This window comes from Panthera onca, chromosome E3 (genome assembly GCF_046562875.1).
Source record: "Panthera onca isolate mPanOnc1 chromosome E3, mPanOnc1 haplotype 2, whole genome shotgun sequence".
Lineage (NCBI taxonomy): Eukaryota > Metazoa > Chordata > Mammalia > Carnivora > Felidae > Panthera > Panthera onca.
In genome coordinates, this window is record NC_138354.1 from 32,841,543 (window position 1) to 32,861,040 (window position 19,498).

Genomic DNA, 19,498 nt, shown 5'->3' on the forward strand with positions numbered 1-19,498 from the left:
AATCCATCAACTTGCCCGGGATGATGTACATTCTAATCTGATTAATATTTGGTAAATGAAGTGCTTTTCAGGGAAATGGCAGGCATGACCTCCCAACAGTCTTTGACTTCACAAATTCAAGGATCCTCTGAGTTGCCCTCTGTGTCCTACATTCCAGGAATCAAAACGAGGACAGACCGTAGAAAGGGGGAAGGGGAGAAGAAGGCCCTAACAAGACCATTCGGGGAAGGAGGAGGAAGATGCCCTCGCTGGTTACCTAGGAAGTAGGGGAAGGGCCGCGTGCCATTGGCTGGCCTTGGAGCAGAATTTCGAGAGGCAAACGGCACCCGGCCACAACAACAGGGTGTCCAAGGGCTGAGTATTTGGGTGCCTCTTCCTTTGTCTTACTGAGCGGCATGAGGGTGAATTCAGAAGGTGTCTCTTCCCCCCTGGGAAGTTCCTCGTACTAGTGAAGCCTATCTGGAAACTTGGCACTCCCACACCTCTACAATCATGGGGCTGGCCGCCTAATCCTCTCCTCCCTCCCTTCCCACTGTCCCCCCACCACACACACATGCTCACTCATCCCACTGATTCGTTATACAAATTAACAGAAAACCGGGCTGGCTGCACAGAAACCTGCAGCCGGGGGCGGGGGTACCCAAGCACAAAGTGCCCCCCAGCCCAGCCCCTCGCTCTGCTCTCCACCTTGGCCAGGCTTTCTTTTCAGTGCCCGTGTGACACATGCTGAAGGGCTCAGACACCGATGCTCGTGTTTCTGACAACCCGAGAGCCGGGCATCCTGATGTCCTGCCACTGGTGGAGAAGCGACGATTTGCCCAGGGTCACAGAGCTGCTCAGGAGCAGTCCATCAAGGGTCGGGGGGTTCAGACCGCAACCTCCCAATGGCTAATCCATGGCTCATCCCAATCAGGAAACTCTGCCAGCCCTGGGGTTGGCTCCGGCTTTCCAAGAGGAGCCAGAAATGAGGCCAGGGCTCCATTTCAACAGAGGCTTCAAAAACAACAAAACAAAACAAAACAAAACAAAACAAAACAAAACACAAAGCTGGGGGGGCACCTGGGTGGCTCAGTCAGTGGAGCATTTTGACTTCAGTTCAGGTTATGATCTCACGGTTCATGGGTTCGAGCCCCGCGTCGGGCTCTGTGCTGTCACTTTAGAGCCTGGATCCTGCTTCAGATTCTCTGTCTCCCTCTCTCTCTGTCCCTCCCCTGCTCTCGTTCTAAGTCTCTCCCAAAAATAAATGAACATTAAAAAAAATTTTTTTTAATTAAAAAAAAAAAAAAAAAAAAGCAAAGCCGGGGTTCCAGACTTCCAGGCACCCCTCAACTCCCAGCTGACCTGGCTAGTTCAAAGTCAGTGTTGTCCCCTTCATTCCAAGCCCTTGCTGCGATTTAAGAAAAGAGTAGGTTTTGAAGGTCAGTCCACGCGGTTGGTGCCTACTTTTTCCATAGGCCAAAAAAACAAAAGCTAAACCCTATTTTTCAAACGAGAAGTTCAAACAATTCATTTTCGTGCCTGGGGTCTGTTTACTAAGCTACTGTTGCAAGTGACTCCAGAAAGAGAGGACTATCCTTTCAGACTGATGAGACATCTGGGACACAGCGAGCGTCGAGTGAACGCTTCTTTGACTACAGGGACTAGGGCACCTGTCTTTTTCCTTTCAGTGTGCAATTGCTGCAGATTGAGGGGCCCTGTGATTTTCTGGTTTCAGAATGAGTCACTCGTCATTTGGGACCTGAGGCTGAGTGGAGGGTCCACATTCATTTCACCCTACTTCCTCGTCTGGGCTTAAATGTGGAGGACGTGTGAATTCTGGTTGCGTTTGTAGAAAAAGAGCACGTTAATGCCACATTTAAATCAGGTCAAGGCAGAACTGCGACCGACTCGCGACCATAAACCTTTGTCTGCCTGTGCCTGATGCTGCCTTTTGAAGACCCCCCACTAACGTGGGGGTGGCAGGCTGTGCAGGGGGAGCTGGTACCACCATCTCCTTTTTCAAAGTCACCCCTGCCTGCTCGTTACAACCGGGCGGTCCACGAACCCCTAGATCCAGGGGCAAGGCAAGAAGCTTGCTAAAGAAAAAATAATTCGGAGGAGAAATTAGCCACAGATCCACCCCAAACAGTGAGGGAGAAGACAGCCAGGAGGGGGATGAGGGGCACATGGGAGCCCTGTGGCTTTCTAGTGGAGCATCTGCTGCTTCCGCGGGCCCAGCGCGCATGACCCCTTCTTCTGACAAACACACCCTATTTCTCACCGAGGGTGTCACTGTGGGGTCAACACATGACCCAAGCCTGGCCAATCGGCAAAGACCGCCCCTCTACGGCAGTGGGCCAGCCAGGCCCCTCGGTGTCACCAAGCATTGGCCCCTAGCCTTCAGCTCCTTCTCTGCTTGGTGGTGAGCTGGCAGGATGCAAGCCTGGCACTGCCCGTGGTCATCTCTGCACCTGAGGCCAGCCCCGCCCAAGCCTTCCAGTTCTGGGAACAATAATCACCCTTTTGTTGAAGCCAGTCCGAGTTGAATTTCCTCCAACTCTTACAACCACAAGACTCCTAACATATACTCATTTAAAAAAGAAAAAAAAAAAGCACCCCACGAATTACATTTTTTATACTCAATTTCCAGATGGGGAAACTGAGGCACGGTTTGAGTTGGGAGACCACTCAAGGTTCCCAGGAAACTGAGACATGACTGCAAGGCCAGTACCCCATCTCCTAGCACCCCCCCCCCCCCGCATCAACGCCATGCCTAACACCCTTCCAGGTCACGAATGGTTTCACCCAAACACAGTCTAAGGAGAGAACGCCCCCAGCTGCACCTTAAACCTGAGAATAACTAAGAGATCGGGTACACCATTCACGTGACAGCTGCCGCAGCCCAGTTAGGTGCCTCTGCTGGACGGGCCCGAGAGACTCGTGTTTATTTACGGTGAGCTGTGGGGGAAGATGACAGGTCCGTAATGTTTTGGAATGACTAATGTATATCCGGGAAAATGGAGGAGGGCACCAAAATGCCAAGAGGGCTGCTGGGAGCCATGGTCGACCAAACTCTAATGTCACCATCAAGTGTCCAAGTAAAGCCTCTGGGAAAATTCCTGGGCCCCGTCTGGTACAACCCGGCCGAGTAACCACGCAGAAAACGGGCTTCTGGAGACCTGTGAACATTTCTCCGCTGGCCCCCCACACAGGGCAGGCCGGCTCGGCATCTGGGGAGTCGTGACCCCGAGCCCAGCGGTGAGCTGGAACGGTAGCCTTGCCGAGCCGCTGGAGCTCCGCACGCCGGGACCGGGCCGTCCGCTGACTCACTTGACTGTGCTCACCGCCAAGCCTGCCCTGTCCACACCAGGGTTAGTCATGGCCAGGCCTGGTTAGAGAGCAGCCCTTAAAAGGACTGGAATGAAAGAGGTAGCATCCTTCCAAAACAAAATCGACAGGAACACAGAGTGCAAAATGGGAAAATGGGGTGAAATCCTCCTCCCTTTCCCCACTGTGGCCACAGGACAGCTAAACCCCAGCGTTGAAGCAGTTTTCTCCAGAGTTTAAAAAAAAAAAAAAAAAAGATCCCAATAAGCAAACTAGGACGGCTTGCTTACCTTGCGTTTGCCCCTCACCTCCCCACCAAAGTGATACTGTTTGTGAGCCAAAAGTGAATTCTGACGCCAAAATGCTTACTGTATACTTTACACAGAAATAAAAGCATGCTGGGATCTCAGCCTTAAAGAGAGAGCAGGGTGGCACTGGAGAGACGCTTTGCTTATACTTATCGGAATGTGATCGTGGCATTCACTGAGAACTGCCAAGAAAATCAGAATGGGGCCCGCAGGGTGGGGACGGGGGTGGGTTTTGGCTCCATAAACGCAGCAAACTCCCCAAAACAAATGAGTTCCCAGTCGGTGATTTACTGAGCTGCTCTGCTCCGTTTTCCAGCTTCAGATGACCTTGACTAGGGAATCACACAGTCCAGGCTGATGGGCCAAGGACAGTTGGCTTGGGAGCAGCCACCACCAGCCCAGGACCCAGGAGGACGGCCCACGGTGGGCGCTGGCGATGGCCTGTGTCTGTCCCAGGAGCGTGGTGGGAGCTCACGTCCAGAGCCGAGCCCCCACCCCACATCTACCCCACCCCCAACCCCACCCTGAGCGCCCACGGCCGTGGCCAGAGACCCCATCTGCGTGGCTGTGCACCCAGCCCATGACACAAGAGACTCCACAGCTGAAGCTTGCTCAGTTCCAGAGCAGACGGTGCTCTCCAGACTGAGAAGGTGTTAGCATTTGAATGAGAGGAAGGTGGAAATCAAACCGGAATCATCCCCAGCACAGGCCAAAAGAGGGAGGAATGATTCTGCTTACTGAACACATGTGCACCACACACAAGTGTACCTCACCCTACACAGGACTTTGAACAAATCTCAATGTGAGACTCTAGGGGATGATACTGGATCATTCGGTTCCAAAACAACGTGATCTCATCAAATGGATGTAATTTCACGAAACGCGGCCTGCTTCCTGCAGTGCGCTGGGAAGAATGACTTGTGTCAAAAATCCTCACTGCGGTTTATGGGGAGCAAGAAGAACCCCAAAAAACAGGATGGCACTCGTAGCAGAAATAGCAGCCGCTGCAGCAAACACATAGGATGCGGGCCGGGCGCCATTCTGGGCGCGGCACACGTGCTCACCATGTCCCCGCCGTCATAGCCAAGTAAATACGGTCTGCTCCCCTGTGTTTACCCACCGGGGAGCGGGCCCGGGTGCGAATAAGAACCTTGCCCCGGGTCCCCCGTCCCATGAGGGCAGGCCTCGCGGCGGACCTGCCCGCAGCTGCCTGCGAATGGCTGGGCCCGTAGAATGAGGTACACCGGCGTGGGGAACGGACACACGACGAGGACCAGACACAGACGGCTGCCTGGCTCGCAGCGCGGGCGCAGGGTGGCGTTCAGGGGGGCACTCACCTTCACTGTCCCCACTCGTCTTGGTGCCTTTTGAACCACCCTCAGTACCTTTAGCCTTCTCAGCGTCTTCCTGGGCGTCCTCGGCGGGCCCCTTCTCCTCATCTTCTTCCTCCCCAACGTTTTTGTAGTTGGGTCTCTTTTGCACCCGCCTCTTGCCCTTGTGCTTATTCATCTCAAGGGACCGCTCTAGCGTCTCGGTGGGTTTAATGAAGCACCGAATGCTGGGCTTGGCCTAGGGAAATCAAGAGACGGATGTGAACCTTGGAATCTCGCCGGATGCTATGGTCCAGCTGCCCGAGAGCTGCTGCCCCAAGAAATGCGGTTCCGAAACAAAAAATGCTGCCTCCTACTTTGTCGTTACACCTATTATTAACGCCATCATTGTTAAATAATCAAAACGATAGCATCAGCTACCATTTACTACCTACCCACCGTCCTAAGTCAGAAACTCTATACATTACCAACACTGGCTCTGTGCTTCTCAAAGGTCACTCATCTGTCTGAGAAACACACATGAGATACAGGGACGCCCCTCCCATTTTACAGATGAGAAAAATAGAGGCTCTGAAGGGCTAAGTAACTTGCCCACTGTCATACAGCTCCTGAGTCAAGAGTCAGATTTCGAATCGAAGCTTGCCCAATCCCCACAGCCCAAGCTCCTCCCGAAAGAAGGGTGCCTCGCCAGGAGCTCAAACTCTGTTGCATACTCAGTACCCCTCAGAAAGTAGTTACATGCAAATGGACCACGTCTAGAAAGGAACCAAGACAAAAGAAAACTGATCGGTTTGGGGCAGGATTCTGAATGAAGCGCTTTTCTCTTTTCGGGGTATGCACGACGTCCAGACGTCATTTTGTCTTTAAAAAGGGAAAAGGTTTTAAGGAGAACGTTTCCATTATCTTGATGTGGTTTATCCATCTTCTGAATGTACCCCAAACAACCATCAACTGTACTCTGAGGCCCACTGTACCTTGCCAATACTAAGCGGGATGTGCTCAAGGAACACAGATTAATTTCAATAACACTCAAGGCAGAACCTAATGGAAAGCTGAATTAGCATCTAAATCTAAACATTCATTTTTATGTACTCACTTTGGATTATTCATCCACAAAAATGACAGATAAATTGAGACATGATCCTCCTGTCCAGGAAACCCAGAGAGCACATTACAGATGCCAACGGCCAAGAGCCCAGAGGTGGCAGCACTCCGAGCATGCGCCCCTTGACAGACGGCATCCATCAGAGCTCACTTAGGATGCTGTATGATCGAACGCAGCTCTAGACACCCCCCCCCCCATCTCCCGCTGAAGGACTCGAACCCAGGGAAACAGGGTCCCAAGATACAATGCCTGCTTCCTCTGATCACCACCTACTCCCACTGAATCTTGGAACATGGCATACACAATCAAAGCTTTCTGAAACAGAGACCTGAGACTCAATGCAGAGCAAAATACCACCCAGTTGGAAGGTCCAAGCAAAAATTCGCATGGATGGGGGTGCCTGGGTGGCTCAGATCATGATCTCCCGGTCTGTGAGTTCGAGCGCCGCGTCGGGCTCTGTGCCAACGGCTTGGAGCCTGGAGCCTGCCTCGGATTCGGTGTCTCCCTCTCCCTCTGACCTCCCCTGCTCACGCTCTGACTGTCTTTCAATAATAAACAAACGTTAAAAAAAAAAAATGTAAAAAAAAATTCACATGGGTGGATAGAGAAACTTCCCCCTGAGCTGTGTATGAACTTGGATGCACAGAAATGGCAGAACGAGGTGAGTGAAACGGTGTGCGAGGCCCAGGGCCGGTCAGAGCCATGCAACCCCGGCTGAAGGCTATCATGAGCTATGGGTCGACTCTGAGCATCAGAGTCCTTGTCTAAATCACAGGGCAAGTAATCGTGGCCTTCTAGAACTAAACATAGTCACAGACGTAAAGTTCCTGTAGTATGCATCCAACGTATGAGAGTCACCTTCCCTTCCCTGCCTCCTTAAAAAGGAAAGGAAAGGAAAGGAAAGGAAAGGAAAGGAAAGGAAAGGAAAGGAAAGGAAAGAAAAGGAAAGAAAAGAAATGAAACGAAAAGAAAAGAAAAGAAAAGAAAAGAAAAGAAAAGAAAAGAAAAAAGAAAAGAAAAGAAAAGAAAAGAAAGGAAAAGAAAAGAGTCAACTGTGAAAATAAAGTTTAAAACTTTCCAAAGGGATCTGCTTTTCTCGACGATCAGGTGTTGGGAAGACATGCTTACTGGGGAAATTTCAAACTTTTAAAATGCAACCTACCCAGTAAACAACTGGAAATAACCTAAATGTCCATCAAGAGGGGAGTGGTTAGGTAATCATGGCCCGTCCATAGAATGGGAATCCACGTAAATGATAGAGAGACTGAGGCCTTTTGTACCTACGGACACCAACACAGGACCGGCATCGGGATGAGAAAGCAAGAGCAGGGAACACAGTGGGGTCCCCTTCAGGTAAAGGTTTTCAAAAGCTACGCGTGATGCTGTGAACAGCTCTCCCTAGAAAGCTGCCTAAGAGTATCTTGGGGTTTCACCTTTGGGGGAAAAAGAAGGCAGGTGGTCCACGTACAATTTTTTCATTTCTTTACCTTTCTGCTTTGGTTTCAAATTTCTAATCCTGCACTCATACTAGCTTTTTACAAAAACACATCGAGGATCATTTAGACATTAGAATTACGGACTTTATGTTCCCTTTTTAATTTTCCTTTGTGTTTAAAAGCCTGTTTCTCTTAATCCCGACAGCATCGAAACCCCCACAGTTAACATGGAGGAGCTGATCAGGCTTGGCTGGGAAATGTGGACAGAGACTCATGATCATTCCTGCTGCCCCAGTCAAGAGCCTCCTGGCTGCCAGCCTCCCTGGAATCTCCGTGTGACAGCGGACAATCCCAGATGTTCTGGATGGAAAACCCCGGGCGAAGGCGTGCCCACCTCACCCCTCCCCTGTTGCGCTCTCAGCACTAAACCAGGTGCCTGCAGCAGGGCAGGGCCTCAGGGGGCTGCCTGTACCAGACTGGACCCAACATGAGAGGACAACAAAGAAAAGTGAGGGACAGGAGAAAATAGAAGCCTCACAGCCTCAGGAGATTAGCCCAGGGCAAGAGCAAGCACAGTGAAAGGAACCAAGAGAATGGAAAGGCTCACATCACAGTCACAAATCAGAAGGCTTTGGGGTTCATCGTCTCATAAAGCCAGCACACCACGTGTGCCCCAGAGGAAAGCCTTCTGCACCTCACGCCTGTGTTTCCCAAATGCCGCAAGCTCGGGTGTCACCAAGGGCTCATCTCCCAGGGACCCAGAGCCTGAGCTGCGAGAGGAATGTGGAGATATGGGGCCCTCCCTGCTGACAGCAAAGATTCTGCCACTTACCCAGCCAGGGTATGCAGTGGGAGGGCCCTGGGCCATGCAAGCCGGCTTCCGGGCTCAGGGCCAGCTCAAGGCCAGCAGTGTGATTTCAGGGGTGGCCCGAGGGCCGAAATGCTCCCTAGAGTGTCAGCTCCTGCCTGCAGGTCAACACCACCTTCCTCTTGCCTTCACCCCCTCCAACCTCAGGCTGCTATCTTTGTTTGAAAGGTAAATACTGGAGGGGGTGCCCGGGTGGCTCAGTCGGTTGGGCATCCGACTTTGGCTCAGGTCATGGTCTCACAGTCCGTGGGTTCGAGCCCCACGTCAGGCTCTGCACTGACAGCTCGGAGCCTCGAGCCTGCTTCAGATGCTGCGTCTCCCTCTCTCTCTGCCCCTCCCCCCTCATACTCTGTCTCTCAAAATTGAATAAACATTAAAAAAATTTTTTTTAATAATAAACAAATAAAGGGGCGCCTGAGTGGTTCAGTCGGTTAAGCATCTGACTCTTGCTTTCAGCTCACGTCATGATCTCACATTTTCATGAGTTCGAGCCCCGTGCCGATGGCGCAGAGCTTGCTTGGGATTCTTTATCTCTCTCTCTCTCTCTCTCTCTCTGCACCGCCCCCCCCCCCCCACCTCTTGCACTTTCTCTCTCTCTCAAAAATAAATAAACCTAAAACAATAAAAATGAAAGGTAAATACTAGAGACGGGGACTCCCCAGGGGTCAGAAGTAACTCAGGCCTTTTGGGGCTGCCCGATGTGAGAGCAGGCTGTGCGCGGCCGGAGGCAGGGGTGTGGAGCAAGGGGTCAGGAAGGAGGGCGCAAACACCTGAGGCCCAGGCAGCTGACCAAGGAGCAGCAGCACCGCCGACAGCCCGGAAGTCAAACGGCATCCTCCGCGAGGTCTGGACGCCCCCTTAGACCAGGCGCAGACGGCACGTGAAAAAGCAAGTTGCATTCGGGTAACCCATCAAGGAGTCTGCTTACCATCAAAAAACAAAACTGTCAGCGAAAGCACATACACCTGTACGTGTGGACAGGTGTGTGCACGATGGTCCACACGGCAAGGCTACACATGCTGAAAACAGCTGTTCCTTCTGAAGAGGGCGGTGAGGTTGGGGGAACTTCTACTTTAGGCTCTAGTCGTGTCTATGTCATCCAGTCGCTGTGCCCCAAGGAAGCATGACCAATGCCATTTAAATGTGAAGAATACCTTTAAAGATACGTATTTAATGCCCCTGAACTGTATACTTAAAAATGGTGAATCCATTATTTTTATATGTTTTATCTCACACACACACACACACACACACACACACACCCCAAAAAGGCACCTTTAGAAGTCAGCTGCTGAGGGAAAGGTGGGAGAGGAGATTACAGGCTAAGAAGGAGCTACCGGAAATGTCTTTGGATGCCAGAAATGTACTCTTTTTTTCCAAGTTTATTTACTCTGAGGGAGAGTGAGCCAGAGCTGGGAGACGCAGAGAGGAGGAGAGAGAGAGAATCCCAAGCAGGCTCCGCACTGTCAGTACAGAGCCCCACTCAGGGCTTAAACCCACGAATCATGAAATCGTGACCTGAGCCGAAACCTAGAGCCAGACGCTTAACTGACTGAACCACCAGTCGCCCCTCGGAAATGTCTTCTGTCTTGACCTAAGTTACATACAAATGTAATCGTAAGTATGAAGCCATTGATACACCTAAGATTACTGCACCTTAAGTTATCCCTCAATTTAAAAACCACGTACCTAAAGAATTTTCAATAAAATCAGACTGTCCTAATGCCCTAAATGCAAGCCAAGAGCAAATCAGACAGCTCGGGAAGGGGGATTCACTGCAGTCATCAGGGGACTGACCTCATTCACTGAGCCACACTCAACACCAACGGTGAAGCAGCCCTGGGCCTACCGTTCCAGAGCCCACAGCCCAGCCAGCAGGAAGCACGTTCTGCTGTGCGTCCACATGGACGCCGAGGGCAGGGAGGAAGCAGTGGGGAGCTGTGCCAGGTTGGGCGGGAAGGCGGGGGTATGAGGGGGAAGCTCGAAGCTCAGGAGGGCTTCGCGGAGAAGGAAATGACTGATCCAAGTCTTGAATGGTAACGGGAGCTCACCAGAACACTTGGGAGGAGAATGGTAGGAAGGCCAGCTCAGAGCCCTGGCTGTTCACTCTTGAGTGGCCGTACAGCTGGTGTGTCTGGTGACCGCAGCGGTGTCCCAGGACACTAGGTGCTCGGCCAGCTCCCCAGAGAGCAGCAGACACGCGGCAAGTCAGGGGGTAGTGCTGGACCAGCTGGGCGGCCTCTCCAGCCACCCGTTCACGATGGAGCTCGTGAAGAACCCTAGCTGAGAGGGAAAGGAGGAGGAGACAGGTAGCGAGAGGGGACGGCTAAGGACAAGGACAGATGACGTGGCTCCGGTGTCGGGCTCTGTAGGAGCTGTTGCGATATCTGAGAAAGCTCACCTTCCAGGCTCTCCCGGGCCTAGCCCGCTCACCTCCCGAGGACGCAACTAGAATCCTCCTGTTCCAACAGCTCCGCCGAGGGGTTTGAGAAAGAGGAGAAAGCTTTTCCCCCTAAGCAAGGAGGCAGGCCGCGCTGACTCACAGAAACATGCCCAGCATAAGGGTAGACCTGAGCACGATCTCATTGCACTTACTGGCCCGGTGGCCCTGACCAAATGAGCCTGGGTTTCCTCATCAGTAAAACAGAGACAGTAGCAGCTGCAGCACATGTGGCCACAGAGCCAATATGAGACCCTGAACGCAAACACGCCGGGCACAATGCCCGCCACAAACGGGCGCTCTAGAAATATTTATTCACCTCCGACCCCTGGCAGGTGGATCACCAGCCAGGATGGAAGAGATAAGAGATGGCAGGGGAGGGGCTAACTTCTAAAAACAAACAGTCCCATTCTGTTTTAAACCTGGCTCCCTAGCTCCTAGAAACGTTCTGCTTTGTTAATGGGCTAGACTCGGCCTCCCCCAAGCGCCCCTGGGCCCCCTCCCCATCCCAGCCTCGGGGGCTGGGACCAGCGGGACGGACAGCACGAAGGCGGGGTGGGACCCGTGGAGACGCCAGAGCAGCCGGAGCCCAGGCGCAGGGCCCCACTGCCCACCACCTTCTCGCGGGGCCTCGGTTTCCACAGGCACCAAATCAAATCAGCGCTCCCCGCTCCGGGGCCGCTGTGAGGTGGCAGAAGGGAGCACACGCCCTTGTCACTCGTTTCCAGGTACTCACAACCGTCACTCACACCCAGCGTGCCTCGAACACGTGCCCGGTGCCGCTGTGAGCACTTTGCACGTGCCGACGCGCTTCACTCTCCGTCACACGACTAGGGACGGTGGGGAGCGGCAGAGGGGGAGGGACTAGCTTGGCGTCCCGCAGAGGCAGAGCCAGGATCCGGATCCAGGGAGTCTGGCTTCCAGGCCGACCCGTCTGACCACCCGGCCGCACCGCTCGAGAGCTCACCCCCTCGTCAACAAGCACCCACAAGCCTGCCAGCGTGGAGCCAGCCCCGCCCCCGCAGGGTGGACGTGGGGCCCGGCCAGGCCCCAGGCAGGCTGACCGGAGCAGCGGGTGGACGGACCTGTGGGGCAAAAACTCAGGGACAGGTGACTAGGCGGCCTTCCGACCTGACCATCGTCATGACCGACCACGACGCGGAAATATTCCCCGTTTTGTCTCGTATACAGGGAGCTCCACGTGTCACAGGGGGTCACGGTGACCCAGGGGCCTGCACCAACCATAACCAACAGCACGTGGCTTTGCAAGCAGCAGTGAAGGGGAGCTCGGCCGATAACTGCCGCAGAGGGAGCCTCCTCCCGCTCCAGAATGAGGGCACCAGCAAGCAAACGGCAGGGACCATCAGCTCCGGGGAGCTGCAGGGGTGCACGTGCCGGGTGCCAGACCCTTGGCGACACGGGGCTGCTGACGCGAAGCCCCAGGGCACATCCGGGACACGCTACCGAAACCACGTCAGCGAGGCGACTGGGCGATGTTGCCAAATGAAACGGGGGAAAACAAAACCCATCGGGGACAAACACGAAGAGTCACAGGCCACTTCCATTAACAAGAGGGACGTGCATGCTTCTCCATCAATCGGCCAATCGTCGGGGAGCGTCGCGGCCACAGGGGCAAAAAAACCAAAGAAGTGCCGTCAGTCTGGACCCGGTGCGCTCCCCAAGCTCGGAAGACTCGCCCCGGGCACACGCCGCCGGGCACCGTCACCGAGACAGAAGCAGCAGCTCACATCCGGAGGCGCCGTGACCGCCTGGAAGACAACCTCCAGGGTGCCGCGAGGCCCGCGGGAGGCCAGGCCCCTCCCATCCCTGGCCGGCTCCACCCAGGCCACCGTTTCTGTCCCCTCAATGCCTAGCATCGCCCAGTCCATCCCTTCAGTGGCAGGCCCAACATTCGATCAAAAGCTGGGGCGCCTGCGTGGCTCAGGCTGTTGAGCTTCCAACTTCGGCTCAGGTCATGATCTCGCGCTCCGTGGGTTCGAGCCCCGCGTCGGGCTCTGTGCCCACAGCTCGGGGCCTGGAGCCTGCTTGGAATTCTGTGTCTCCCTTTCTCTCCGTCCCTCCCCCGTTCATGCTCTGTCTCTCTCTGTCTCAAAAAAATAAATAACTGTTAAGAAAAAAAATTTTTTTTTAAAAAAAGCTAATGAATGCTGTGGAATAAATGAGCTGCAGGACACAATGCTTATGCAAAATAACATACACTCTTCCATCATAATGCCACACGAAGCCCTTGTTTGGCTTTTCTTCAGAAGGACTGTTCTACTACGTCCTATTCTCTCAAAAGAGATCAATGGGGACTCCCCACCACCCGAAACGTTCAGTCCAGAAGCCCACATCTCGCTGCAGACGGCGACAGGACAACAAGAAACAGAAACAGCATGGGGACCTGCGGCGGGATGCCAGTGATCCTCTCAGGCTGGGGGACAGCAGAATGATCCCCTAACCTCTGGGGGCGTCGGCCCGCTCACGGGGAGACTGTGACGATGAAGCCACCTCACCAGGTCATCAGGAGCCTAAAAGGAGGAGAACAAGAAGAAAGCCCCACCTGCCCCCCCCACCCCGACCCAGTGGTTCCGACAGAGTGGCCTCTGTTCCGATCCCAGCCAGGCAGCTCATCCCCACCAAGGTCTCTGACCCACCATTTCCCATGCCTTGCCCACCGCCACGCCCCCCCCGCCTCCCACTCAGCTCTCTGTCCTTCAGTCCTCAACCCAGGCCTCCTCCGGGAGGCCTTTCGTCACCAGCATCTCTCAAAGCCGGTTTCTACTTCCTGCCAGATCCAAATCTCCCATCTACATGGACGCACTTGTTTACTGTCTGTTTCCCCCGACCAGACAGGTCATGACAGCGACCTTGTCTGTCTTATTCATCCTGTACGCCCTGAGGCCAGCACGGTACCTGCCTGGAAGGTGGGGGTGCTCCAGAAACGCGTGTGGGAAGGACAAGAGGGGTGAGCAAGCCGGGAAGCCTGGCACGCACGACGTGCTCTGCGGACAGGTGCTGCTCTTACTAGGGAATGACCTGTCACGGGAGTGCCCCCCAGGGTGATACTGTGTGAGCACATACAGCCCTGTAGCAGTTTTTCCCCTTCTCTCTGTTCATGAAGCTGGAGGTTTCCAAGAGGGCCCCTGGGGGTAAGGTCATGAGCATCACAGCAAATGGTCAGCAGGCAGGCAATCTCAGGATAGTCAGGAACTCTTAACTCACTGGGGAAAACCCACCAACCGTGTCCTGGGATTACAGTTACAGAAGAGCGGCGGTCTTCAGTTGGGCAGGGAGTGACTCACCCCACACCCCTCCTGGCCCATCGTCATTATGTCGCTGGAGCATCAGACAGGGAAGTGAACGGGGCGGCCCTTTTCTCACCCGAGTGCCACCCCCTGCCCCCCCCCCCACCCGCCGCGCCCAGCCTCCCATCAGACAAAGCACCCTGAGCAAAACCAAGTCTCCCAGATGGAGGACCTTGGCGCTGACCGAGACTGAATTTCCTGGAGTCGTTTGAGACAAGATGCTCGAATCACTCACGGTGATTCATTATTTCAAGACAACTGATGTTTACTGCAGGAACCAGGCTAAACACTGGGGACACAAAGGAAACGAGGCTCCCATTTCTCTTGGTGTAAACTTCGGAGTCTTCCAGTGGCTCCAAAGGCACCACGTGCCTTGGGCTCTCCCTCCCTCCCTGGCCCCACCCTACTACACTCTGCCTTGCCATGCTGCTCCTGGCGGTTCCTCAGACACACCAGGCACACGCCTGCCTCGGGGCCTTTCGGGCTGGCTGTTCTCTCTGGCCAATGCGCTCTCCCTGCAGAAATCGACATGACTCAGTCCCTCGCTTCCTTCACATCTATGCTCATCTTCCCAGTGAGTCATACCCTGGCCACTCGATGGAGAACTGCACCCCACTGAAGCCTCTTAGCACTGCCTCCTGTCCCTCCCCAGCTTTCCTGCTGCAGCTTTCCAAAGGCATGCCTCAAATTCTACCATGCTACATGTCCACTAATAATTTCCTCGTTCCCCTCTCTCTTCCCACTCTAAGAGAAGCTCCAGGAGTTCTGGGGCCTTTGCTCTGCTTCCGCCTGCACTGTCCATACCTAGAACAGACTCTGGTACGTGTCCAATAATACTTGTTAAATAGATGACTAAGTAATGCTGACCTAGCCTCAGAATCTGGTTAAAAGCCTCAAAATGGCCATAGGGGCCAGGCGGCCGATGAAAACTACCCAAGTCCCAGGACAGAGACACCGGAAGCGTGGGTGCCTCATTTTTCTGTCCCCACCCTCGATTTTCCGAATTTTCACAGAAACCTGGGAGAATTCACCAATGGCTCAATGCAGACTAGGGACAGTCCCCATCCAGCATGCGGCATGGCCATACCTCACACCAGAGAGCAGCCTCCAGCCTTGGGACTGCCCCTGCCCACTCTGGGTCACGCTGCCGGGTGAACACAGAAAAGCCCTGTAGGGTTTGAGTCACAGAATCTCCTCCACCCCCACCCACCCCTCCTATGCCCACTTGGCTTCTCCCTGTTGGCTCCTGCAAGGTATAGCCATTCCAAGAACGCTTGGCCCTTCCCTGGCTCGCCGGACCAGGACCGGCATCCCTGGGCCCCGGGTACCGTCACCTGTAGCCCTGGCTGAAGGCTGTCCCTCCGTGAGCCCCCACACCAGGGGACTTCCGGCCCCACCCGCAAAGAAGGAAGAGGACGGTTCCTAAGAGGTCTCTCATCCACGACAACACCGTACGTGGTAAGTGGGAAATGCTGCGCTCCGGATTCTCCTTCATTCTGTCACGTCCTCTTACGCGTGAATCACTCAGTACTCCTGCAGCCAGCGGTGGCGACTGGGAGCCAGAATTCCATTCAGGGATTATGGGGTAGACCACAATGGCCCCGCAAGAAAGGGACAAGACACGACGAGTTCTAATTCTTTTGTGGGAATGTTTGCATCTGTGCCAATGAAGGCCCTTGATTCATCGCGGTCCATTTTTAACCTTCGGCGTTCGCCATCAACTCTCTCCCAGAAGCCTCTTACTGCTTTCAGGAAGAAGAACGTGTGGCCTTCAGAACCAGCAACGATTAACCGGGGGCACGGGGAAGGTCAGGGTCACCGAAAGATTCAGGGGAACTCGAATTCGGGCTGTAGAGGGGGGCTACTCCGCGTGATGCAGTCAATACACAGGAGGCCCGGCGGCCGTCCGAGTCCAGCCTGGTTTGGAGAGAGAGCCCTGCAAGCAGTGACCGGGGGGCCCTGGTCGATCGTGGGCGCGCTGCCTCCACAAACACAGAAGCCAGAGGGGCCAGGCTGCTAGTTTCGCGGCCACCAGCTCCACGGGCCACGAGTGGACGGAGCGCTCTAGCAGGGGATCCGGCTCCCAGGAAGGACAGGCGTCCTGTGAGAGAGCCGGCAGCTCACGTTCTAGGTGTGCACTCGCTCACTCTTCTGGATCCCCAGAGAATCATCTGGCGACCATTCCAGCCGGCTGAACTGGTGCCCACAGAGACGACATCATCATCTGGGGACGAACCATCCCGGCCCAGGATTCTCAGTTCCCACTCTGAATTCATGGCCAGCCAACCACATGAGCACCCACGAGCTGGCTACGTACTTGCACTTTCCGGAGGCCGAATCCGGGGCCAACGTGAGCTGGAGGGCCTGGGATGCACACACACAGGTCAGCCCACCACCAACAAATGGCAAAGCTTGCTCTTCGTGCTGTCACTGTTACCACTGCTGCTCACACCGGGCCCTCGGCGCCTCTGTGTCTGGTCATAAGGCACCTCCCGAGGGGTACTCTAGGTGTGCCTCCACATTAATCATCCCAGGAAGGGGGGGGGTCCCCAACTAGGAGACGCAGGGCTGTCGTGCGGCGTCAGAAACTGACGATAACACCTAATATCAGGGCCTGACGTGCGCCAGGCTTTAGGAGAAGCAGCGGACACCGCGTGCATTAGTCTAACTAGAGAAGGGAGGAAACTGAGGCCCGGAGCAGTGGACTAACTTGCCCCGGGGTACACCTAGTGAGACCCGGGGCCAGGATCTGGGGGGCCCGGGCAGTCTGACTCCACAGTCCACTCCACTAGACTGTCCCCGAAGGCGGAACGCAGAACAGCACCAAGACCACCTCGCCCTGACGCTCTTCCCCCGAAGCCTGCCTCTGAGCAGGTGGCGTGGGAGGGTCAGGCTCTGAAGCTGTTTCTGTTTTGAGAGTGATCAAGAACAACATCGTGAGAGCCCGGTGACCCCGCCCCCGGTTCACCCATCGAGTCACTCGTTCCTGCAGTGAGAGCCCCCGGGCATGGGCTGCAAGCCCGTGATGGCACAGGCCCCCTCCGCTCGCAGGGAGTGGGAAGCCCAGCAAGGCCAGCGCTCTCTCCTGCGCACCACCGCATCTCTGTTGCAGGAACGGGACGAAGGAGTGCAAGACGAAGGAAACTATTCTACAGAAATGGAGGGTGAGAAAAGGTTCTTTAAAAAAAAAAAAAAAAACAACAAAGTACCCATAGGTAATGATGCATATCCCGTAATCTAATCTATATGTTCGTTGTGCAAAAATAATGAGACGTTAGCAGTTTCAGAATTAGTGTTCTCTTACTCTATTTCCCTCAACACGAAACCTGATCTGCTCTGCATTAGAATTGTAGCAAGAACTCAAGAAGTATCCCCGAGCAGGAACCATATGATTTTTAATGCACAGACGAATTTCAATTCGGCATTCACCTCGCCATGCTGGTGTGTTTTAAATTTAACCTTAAATTACAGACTTTTCAAATAACTCCGCTCTTCCCTCTGCTCCTCTCTCTTCAATTTTGGTTTGGTTTTGCGAAAGGTCTGCTGGTAAAAATGAAGCAATACCAGTAACTTATCTACAAATTACGGGAAGGAGAAAGTAGGTTAAAAAAGACCAAGAAACTTAAAACAAGCACGATCAAACCACATCCGAGTGAGGCAGGAAACAATAGGAGACCGTTCTTGCTCAGAGGGAAGGAAGGTGAGTCTCACCGGGACTGTCACCGATGGGGACTCACCTCCACTCCACCCAACTTTCAAGTGCAGTCATCCGAACGCGACACAGTTCGATTCTGCACCCAGGCGAAGGCGATACCCGGAAGCAGAAGGCAGACACTTTCACTTGGGGCTGGCAATTCCTTCCACGCTCAAAAGAATCTCATTTTCAGTTCAGACGCCCACCACGACGAGCCGCTGTGAGTCTGTCACAATGGAGGTAGAAACTTCGTCCCCAAAAAGGGGGCCGGCGGGAGAAAGGACGGGTCTCCCGAATGCTGCCTCTCGTCAGAGGGCCCAACCGCCGTGGGTATCCCAGGCTGAGCGGTCGCCAGTAACGTTCTGCAGTTTGCTTCTGCTCAAATTGCAAACCCCAAGCGTCGATGCCAGCACCCTGCTGTGACAGCGTGCTGGAGTTCTGGCAAGATGTGACCACGGGGGGATAACCAGCGAAAGGGTGTGATTATTTCTCGTGGCCGCAGGCCAGTCAAGTGCAATGAGAAAGCCTGCAAACCCCAGCAGCCCAGAGATCTCTGTGTCCGTCCCTCCGAACACCAAGTCCAACTTCGTCACTGAATGTCTCACACGAGGACACTCTGGGACGAAGTCTGAGCAGCCATCTTGGGATATGGAGACCACACGACAAAAGAAAGCCCAAGGCGACTCAACACGGCCCAATGTGATATGAATGGAAATGTCCTAGGAGCGTGCAGCAGGCTGGATGGGGACCGGGCGAGTCTGATGGCAAACACATGCCGACCCGATGGGGACCGCCTCGGAGAAGCGTGCAGCAGAAACGTGTACAATGGGGACCAGACCTTCTGACTGCTGGAACACAATCCCAAGATGCAGATTTTTTGTGTGTGAAACTTCCTAACTGTTAACGTTGGTCATTCATAGAATTCTCTGTTAAATACCACGAACACCAAACCAAATGGCTTTGAGGGCCAGGCTGCAACCTGCCGGGTACCTGATGGACACTTCAGCTGTGTTTCCTCCCCATCCCCACCAAGAGCCCTCCGGAGTAGGACGCGCCCTCTCCGTTTCCTAAATGGGGGGGAGGGAGGACGATGCGCCTGAGGGGGCCCGCTGGCTGGCGGTCATCGGCAGCTCTGCCCTCGAGGCCCTGCGACTCTGCTGGGTCAGCACTCCACCCCTCGCATTCGGTCAGCAGCAGGGAGTTTAAGCAAGTTGGAAAGAAAACTGTCTGGCTCCACGAACACCAGGTTGTCTCCACGTTGCCCCGCCTGAAGTGTCGTGGCACGGGCCCCTAAGGGAGGCTGTCCTGTCCAATACTCGTCACTCCTGGCCCTCTAGGTTACATCCTCTCGCCAAAAACTACTCCTTCCCTTTAGAGCACGTGTGAAACTCGAGACAGTACATTTGTTTGTATATTTATTTGACCGACATCTGTCACTCCTACTAGACTATAAAGCTCCAAAAAGACAGAAACCATTAGGATTTTGTACATCCCCAGAGCCAGCACGATGCCTGTTCCAAAGAAAGGGCTTAATAAATACTTTCTGAATGAATCAAAGAAGGGACAGACCAGACAGGGGCCGTGAAAGGGCCCCGTTCAATTCAGCAGAACTAACGCCACGACTGACAAGGACAGAGTGTCTGGGAACCTTTTCAAAGGCTCCAAGACTCCCTTCAACAGCAAAAGGGCCCGGCCAAGCCAT

General features: G+C 54.2%; 1 protein-coding gene across 17 annotated transcripts in view; it reads right to left on the bottom strand.

Moving 5' to 3' along the window:
• The window catches only part of CLEC16A (C-type lectin domain containing 16A), a 202,679-nt gene that overhangs the window by 146,026 nt on the left and 37,155 nt on the right, over nucleotides 1-19,498 (bottom strand). For 16 of the 17 annotated variants that reach the window (XR_009614839.3, XR_009614840.3, XR_009614841.3 and 13 more), the window contains exon 10: nucleotides 4,952-5,183. Coding sequence is in view for 14 of the 17 variants with exons in the window: in XM_060648495.3 (XP_060504478.1) it covers nucleotides 4,952-5,183 (232 nt within the window). In the remaining 3 variants the exon portion in view is untranslated. The remainder of the gene's footprint in view (nucleotides 1-4,951; nucleotides 5,184-19,498) is intronic. The other variant, XM_060648492.3, reaches the window with a different exon arrangement.